This window comes from Helianthus annuus, chromosome 9 (genome assembly GCF_002127325.2).
Source record: "Helianthus annuus cultivar XRQ/B chromosome 9, HanXRQr2.0-SUNRISE, whole genome shotgun sequence".
In the NCBI taxonomy this organism is placed as follows: domain Eukaryota; kingdom Viridiplantae; phylum Streptophyta; class Magnoliopsida; order Asterales; family Asteraceae; genus Helianthus; species Helianthus annuus.
This window is the reverse complement of record NC_035441.2, coordinates 187,095,301-187,103,144: the sequence shown is the minus strand read 5'-3', so window position 1 is coordinate 187,103,144 and position 7,844 is coordinate 187,095,301. Positions and strand designations below refer to the sequence as shown.

Here is a 7,844-nt window from a genome sequence, read left to right as displayed (position 1 = left end):
GTAAAATATTAATAAAGTATCCCACATGCCAAAATAATGTTTTCATATATAAAATATTATTCGTGGTCATGTTTTATTGGACATCATTGCTTTAAACATGCCTCAAATAGCACATATGCGTAAAAGTTTATTTTAGAAACATATGTCTATCATTGAAAACTTTTATGTTTATGCATCTTATCATGTTTTCTTTTGATTTTTCCATATGGATTAGACCGCGACACATTTTTAGGTGAATTTTCAGGCATAAAAGTCGTGTATCTTTCTATAATGAGAAATTAAAAAGGTCTTGTTGGTAAATTTAGTGTTATTACTCATCAACTATTTTATGTAACCAAGAACACCATGATACCAAAGGGACTTATGTTAAGCTTTAAAACGGGTGAGGATGTGTAGAATAGAAACATTGTAAATAAAATGGCCGAATTTTATAAAACTTGACTATTTCTTGGTTAGCTTTCGCCTTTACATTATTGCATAAAAGAAAAGAATTGGCAAGAGATTCTTTTACTTGGCATATACTACAACTCATTCGAACGCCCTATAACATAAAAGAACTTGCACGGGACATGAAATAACAAAATGACTCAACAAATTGCACACACAACAATGTATAGATACTCAAAAGCCCCAAGTATAACCCTTTGAGCCCTTGGCTTTCTAATGTTCATCATCTTCGGTAGAATGATGGTTAAATCCTTTAATCCTCATTTGGATCCTTCGGAGTAGACTTGGTTTATGGGTTGATAAGCGGAACCCAATTGAATCCAGAACCCACCCACTTCTTCCATAAAAACTTACAATGTGGCCTCCATTTGTGAAGAACTTAAACGGTGTTCCCTTTTCCATGCCAAATGGCCCAAATGTTCTTCGATTACTCTTGAAACTAAGTGATTGAATCACAGGGAAACCTCCATAGACCATAGGGCAAAAATGCCCGCTGACACCCATCAAAATTTCCTCCGGAAATTTTAGCTTAATCTGAAATTAGTCCAAGAGATTTTTTTTCATGAATGTGTATAATAAATACACCTAGATTTAGCTGAGAATGTACCTGGGCACTTTTGGTTCCGCCCATGCCACCATGTTTCACTGCTCGAAAAGATTCATCATTGTTATCATATGTTACACGGATTGAGTCGATGCAGGTACCGTATACAAGAGTGATTTCTCTAACTCCACCGTGTACTCCATCATCCCAATAATTCCCAACATTTCCTCCCCACGGTCCCAATTGTATGCTTGTATCCTGTTGCATATAATTCAAGTATCAGTGATCGAGATCATTATTAAAATTCATAGAAGCTAGCCTAGCAGCATTGGCTAAACTAGTTTAAAGAATGTTAAGAATGGTTTCATACCATGATGAGTCTTAGGAGTTGCTAGAAAGATGTTGGTGCACTTGTGTCTGTACTTTGTCTGTATTCGGTCTGTATATAAACGATGTTCTAAGTCTGTAAGTTGACCAAGTCAACCATCCTCCGGTTTGACTTGGTCAAACAGTTAGAAAGTAGTTGTCTGTCTCGAAGGATAGCTCCTCGAAGGATACTGTTGATCCTTCGAGGTAATCGAAAGATATGCTTCGATTGTTAGACCTCGAAGGATCATCCTTCGAGGTCATTGCTGATCATTCGAACATCTTGTCATCGATAGATGATCCTTCGGACCATCTATCGGATCCTTCGGACATGACCTGCTGTGTATGGGTATAAATACCCATGCATTGTGTTGAGTTCATTAGACTTGTTGGAGACACACAGACAGACACTTAGACAGATTCACACACCAAAAGAGAGAGTCTTCTTGAGAGCATTCTGTCCGGAACTCACACACACACTTTGAGAGTTTACATGTTAGATTTGTAAACATTGTGCTTGTAACCGAAACCTTCATTTGCATTAATACAAGTTGTGTTAATCGGTGAACCCGTGTGTGTTTGTGCTTATACTTGCTTAATCCCGGTTTGCTCGCTAGCTTGGATTCCGCACTCGCTAGTGGGTTAGTATAACAAGGTTTGAGGTTCGTCATCCTCCGACAAAAGGGACCTACAAGTGGTATCAGAGCTTGGCTCTTTACCTTGTTTAAAACCGGGTTATTCGAGTTCTTGGTGTGTGTTTGAACACTTGGTTTAACACCCGTTTTTGTTGGTTTTTCTACACTTTTAAACTGGAAAACGTGTTTTAAACTTACCGGGAGTGTTCATAAGTGGGTTGGGTAACTTGAAAACTTGTTTAAGTGATTTGGTGTTTTTCCGGCGAATATTCCGGTTAAACTTCCGGTGACTGGTTCTAGGATAAGGTTATCCTTTTTGGGCAATCTTTTCAAAGTTGGTGGGAAAGTTGTCAGCCTGCCATACCCTTTTGCCGAAAGTTGACTTACCAACCCATCACCTTTTCACCAACCCGTCACATCTGTGTCAGTGTGTCAGTGCACATTCGAAAGATATCCTTCGACTTCGAAAGATATCCTTCGACATCGAAAGATCATCTTTCGATCAAGGAAGGCTCGATAGATCATCATCTTTCGACACATCCTTCGAAGTCCGAAACATATCTTTCGACCAAGGAATCTATTCGAAAGACAGTGTCCGAAAGATAAGGATTTAACTCGAAAGATAAGGATCTTTCAAAAGGGAATCCTTCGAGTTCTTGAATCTTTCGAAATTATTGTTCGAGATTCAACAGTAATCTTTCGAGTACTGTTGATCCTTCGAACAAGAGTTGATCTTTCGATTGAGGTCAGTTTATTGTTAACAAGTTTCTGTGATTTCAGATCTTTCGACCAAGATCCTTCGGCTGTGTGATCTTTCGGATTACTCACTTAGCATTTATTTTGCTTATCAATCATGAATCCGAGTTGGTGGAATCCTGCTCCAGATAATGGTGAATATACAAGATCAAATGTCACTCCCTCATGGTGGGGTACACCGGCTCCAGACGATGGAAAATACACGAATACAAGGTCATCTCCTTTATGGGCTGAGTCGCCGGTATCAACTTCTTCTCAGGGAAATCAATGGGCTTTGGTATCGAATCAAACTCCGAGCATTCAAAGTATTCTACTAAGCGAAAGTGAAACAGGAAGTTTGAATCGACCTCCAAAGTTGATGCATTTGAATGAATATCCAGGATGGGTTGAGAGATTTAAAACATATGTTCTTGATCAAAATACCGAACTGTGGATACGTTTCACCACAGATTTCGATCAAGCCATAGAGGTTGCTGCTTCAGATTCTGCTACGTTTGCTGATCTTCCAGAAGATAAAAAGAAAACCTATGATCTGGAAAAGAAGGCATACGCCATTTTCACTCAGGCGTTGAGCAAGGATATCTACCATCAGTTTGTCAGCTTCAAGACAACAAAGAAGTTGTGGGACGGATTGAAAAACAGAGGAGTGGGAAATGCAGCAACACGTCAAATGCGTCATGATCTTCTCAAGAAAGAATTTGAAGGTTTCACTTGTATGGACAAGGAGTCCTTGGGAGATATGACAAGCCGATTTTATCATCTGCTTACGGAATTGGATAATTATAGTGTAGTGACAACTCAAGCTGAAGTTGTGAAGAAGTTTGCTGATGCTTTGCCTCCTCAATGGAGTAGTTTCTTGGAAATCCTGAAGTACAACGGAGTGTTGAGAACCACTAATATCAACGAATTCGTGCAACTTTTGGAAAACAAGGATCAGGAGGAAACATTGAAGGCGAAGAGAGTTCCATTGCCACAGAATCCAGAAATGTACTGTGGAACTTCCAATTCTTCGTCTGCAACAACCGGTCCACATGCTCCACTTCAAACAGCATTTGTCACAAGCACAGATTGTTTTGGCAACCCAATACAAGTTCCTGTTAAGCCACCTCCCACCACAGACATGTATGGAAATCCAATCCAACCACCTCCACCTCCTCCTGCTCAACAACAACGTGCATGTTATGGAGGAACATCATCTGCAGGTCAACAATCAAAGCCAAGTACCGTACAGCTCGACACTTCAAGCTTTTCTAAAGTCAGTGTAGAAATAGCGAAGGAACACATGGAGCTACTTAACACTGTAGTGAGCGCGTACTGTGGGTTGATAGAAGGTCAGATTGGCAATATTAATCTGACACAAGAAGACTACCGGCAGATTGATAAAGAAGAGATGGACTTGATGGACATCAAGTGGGCCTTTGCTAGTGCTGTGAGAAGAGCAAAGGATTGGATGGAAAGTACTGGCAGAACCAGCTTGGAAAGTAAGCGAGACACCAAGTATGGGTTCGATAAGCAAGCTGTAAAGTGCTTCAACTGTGGTGAACGGGGTCACTTTAAACGGGAATGTACAAAGCCAGCACAGCACGGGAATCAAAACCCCTTCAGAAACCAAGGCAACCGGCAGAACAGAAACAATGATCGTACCATGGTACCTGTCAACAACCAAACCAACCGGGCGCTTGCGGTTCAGGTAGATGAAGGTTGTGACTGGTCAATCCAGTTGGGTGGTGATGCTCCCGATGGAACAGCATGTTTTGCTCAGGTTGTGAAGAAGCTAGTTCACACCAGTGGTGGAGAATCTTCTGCCAGTGGTGGTGAATCGTCTGAAGATGAAGACTCCTCTGGATACAGCAGGAGTGTTGATGAAGAATCATCCAACTCTGGTGATGATCATGTGGGTGAGACATCTAATGTTTCGGATGATGTTGACTTTGATGAACTTTTGGAGGAAGCTGCAGCAGAAACTCAAAGAAGATCTATTCTGGTGGATCAAGCTGCTTATACTTCGTCTTCTCTCCATTCAGCCTTTATGGCTAATGTCGACGGTTCATCAAGTCAGGTATGTGTCGATGAACCCACTGCTGTTAATTGTGATGAATGTACTAGGCTGCATGCTAGATATGCTGAAATGGAGAAAAGTATGTCTGAGTTGCAAGGCAAACATGATGCTTTACAAGCTAGTTTGTTTGACTTGCAAGACAAACATACTACTGTGAATGAGAATTTGAGTGACTTGCAAAGTAAGCATGACGCTTTGCAAGAGAAATATGATGTGACATTCATTCACAATCAGAAGTTGACTGTGGATCTTTCAAAATGCACAGAAGCCAATATGTTTTATGAAAACCATGAAAAAGAATTTAAGTCAATGATTGAGACATTAAAGAAAGATAAAACTGAATTGACTAAAATGGTTTCCAGAAAACAAACGGACATTAATTTGTATATATCTCGCCTTGAGATGATGCAAAAGGAAATGGCTTGTGTCAAAACAGAAAGTGATGCGATCCAGCTTAAGCTAGACAGCTATTTGAGCTCTAGCTATGTGTTGGATCACATCATTGATGTTCAGAAGGAAAAGAGGGATGTCACATGCATTGGCTACAAAAAAATGTCCACCACCAGTCAGACACAATTATGATGCCATGCCTGATGAGGAGGATAGAGTGTTCTTCGAACCATCTGTTCCTCTTGATGTGAAGGAGTTTGCAGCAGGACTCGGATACCAGAAAGAAGTATCCTCAGATTCAAATGTGTCAGCAGATACATCTGTAACTGCTGAACAGAAACAGGATCCTCCAGTTGAGGTTGAGGATGCTGATTCTTCAGATGATGAATCTGATGATGCTGCTCCAGCAAAGTCTGATGCGGTAGTCAAAAATGAGGACATACCTCTTGAGAATCACATTCTATGTGATCCCCCTGCCACACCCGCTAAGACTGTTGCAACTGAGTCCTCGTCTGAGAAGGAGTCGGAGAGTGTGACCTTGCTGTACACTTTGGTTGGTGATGATAAAATTTACTCAGACAAAGATTTTCCTATTAAGAATGTTAATCAATCCTTAATCAGTAAAGTCTTTGAAAATTCGACAAGTAAGTTTTTGGGAAAGAAAGGACCACATGTTACAGTTACACAGTGTCCTCCAATTCCAAAGGCTGAAGTTCGAAAACAATTTGGCAACAAGAAATTACCAACAGTGCCAAAACAGCAAAATCACACCAAGCCCAAAGGAAAGTCACCGGCTCAAGTCCAGAAGAAGCCGAATCAAAAGAAGAAGAAAAATGTTAACTTTGTGAAATCGACGGGAACGGACAAAATTGAAACGTTTGAAAATAAATCTAACTTAGATTTTGTCAAGAAAACTACTGTTTTGAAAAGAAATGAACAAAACAGTTCACAGCCTAGTACCTCGGGTTCACAAAGTTCAACATCATCGGCTAAGAGAACACATGATTCTTCGAGGTATGTTGAACGAAGATCATGTTTTGAGTGTGGAACCATTGGGCATATAATTCGAAATTGCCCTTATCTTCATAAGCAAAAAGGAAAGGTTGATGATCCCCGTGGCAAGACTGACCGTAAGCCATCTGTTTCCACAAAACAAGATCCCCGACTTGTAAAAGAAAGGGAGAAGAAGCAGAAACGCCAACAGGTCAAAAGGATTGAAAAAGCAATTAAAACCGATGTGGTTCAAAAACAATCTGTTTCTGTAAAATCAACAAATTCAAAAACTTCAAACTGTAATGAAATTAAAATTTTAAAGAATGACACTGATAAAACAAAACAGAACTGGAAACCAAAAACGGTTAATGCATCAGGGGGACCATCACAATTTACAAACCATCAAAGACAAGAAGTTATTGTCATTGATGAAAATGGAAGACCCAAGACCACAATGGCTTGGGTCCCACTCTCCAACTAATCTCTGAGTGAGTGTGCAGGAAGTTCCAGGAGGAACTATTGATAGTCTTAGGATTGTTGATAGTGAAATGTCCTTGCACAAGATAGGCGACAGAAGAAATTGTTGCCTTTGATGGAGAGAGAGGAAAGAAAAAGAAAATGTGGTTGAATGAAGTTGCAAAATTCGACCAAATGAAGAACGTGTCAAAATTTGGTCATTATGGTTTTTGATCGGGTCCACAGGAACGAATGAAGTGAAATGTGTGTCGATGCCTTGGCGTGGATTGAACATCCGCACACCATTTCTGAAAGAGAAAGTCAAAGACCTTCGCTGGTGAAATGTGGAAGACCAGCCGGACCCGGAGGCTTATGATTGTATTGCTGTCAAGAGATTTCTCAGTAGCTGCAAAATCGACCGTGAAATTCACACCGGGTGAATATCAAGTTGGGGGAGTACTTAGATTCCTTGCAATGCACGGAACAGTTGCAGGATACGCCTTTAAATTCTTAATCTCTCCTATACTTGTCGATATTTAAGCTACTTTGTGAACTATTATTATCTCGAACAGCACTCTTTAACCTGACACGTTGATCTCGGATATCACCTCACACGTGATTGTTTCAATATGAAACTCATCAATGTTGTCATGGTCCGCACCGCTTACCGACATGCCAACTCACTTTTCCAAAATTTGTTAAATCTTTTCTGATAAAACTTAATTTTGGTAAACGGCATTAAGGTCAAGCACAAGAGTAAACCAACATCGGAAAATCATTTTTGTAAAAATCTTTGTGTGTTTTAAATTTGTCTTAGTTTATTGATTTTAGGGGGAGTAAATCCAAAATCTGAAAATCCAAAAACATCGAAAAATTTCAAAAACACAAAAACAATAGAAAAACAAAAATGAGTTTCCTGGCGAGCAAAAGAGAAAATGATAGTACATCAGTGGTCTATCCAAACCTCTTTAAATCTTAAATGAAAAACGATAAGCAGCTCTATATAAGATGTATCGGTAGGCTCACAATCATTTTAAAGTGTGCAGGGTGATATAAATCTTAATCGACTGAAGACCAGGTGGGAACCATTCATTGGCATATGGTCTTAGTACCGAAATTTCGTTTGATAGATTGCCGAGGTTCTGAGATATTCGGTCTTTATGCTGCTTATCATCTGGGTATCATGGTTGTATCTTTT

The 7,844-nt window shown here is 39.9% G+C and overlaps 1 protein-coding gene across 1 annotated transcript; it reads right to left on the bottom strand.

The window, feature by feature from the left end:
- Window positions 1-647: 647 nt before the first annotated feature.
- Window positions 648-1,258, bottom strand: LOC110876954 (jacalin-related lectin 19). Its single transcript, XM_022125112.1, has 2 exons — window positions 1,055-1,258; window positions 648-981 (listed from the first exon to the last, which is right to left on the bottom strand). The coding sequence occupies exons 1-2, from the start codon at window positions 1,256-1,258 to the stop codon at window positions 661-663; spliced, it is 525 nt and encodes a 174-aa protein (XP_021980804.1). The 3' UTR covers window positions 648-660.
- Between the last annotated feature and the right edge of the window lie 6,586 nt (window positions 1,259-7,844).

What these genes read in the sequence shown, in the direction of transcription:
- LOC110876954 (XM_022125112.1), bottom strand. Translation starts at nt 1,258, where the DNA reads ATGCAACAGGATACAAGCATACAATTGGGACCGTGGGGAGGAAATGTT. An exon ending in GCGGAACCAAAAGTGCCCAG is followed by an intron (nt 982 to 1,054) that starts GTACATTCTCAG and finishes GACTAATTTCAG; the next exon opens with ATTAAGCTAAAATTTCCGGA.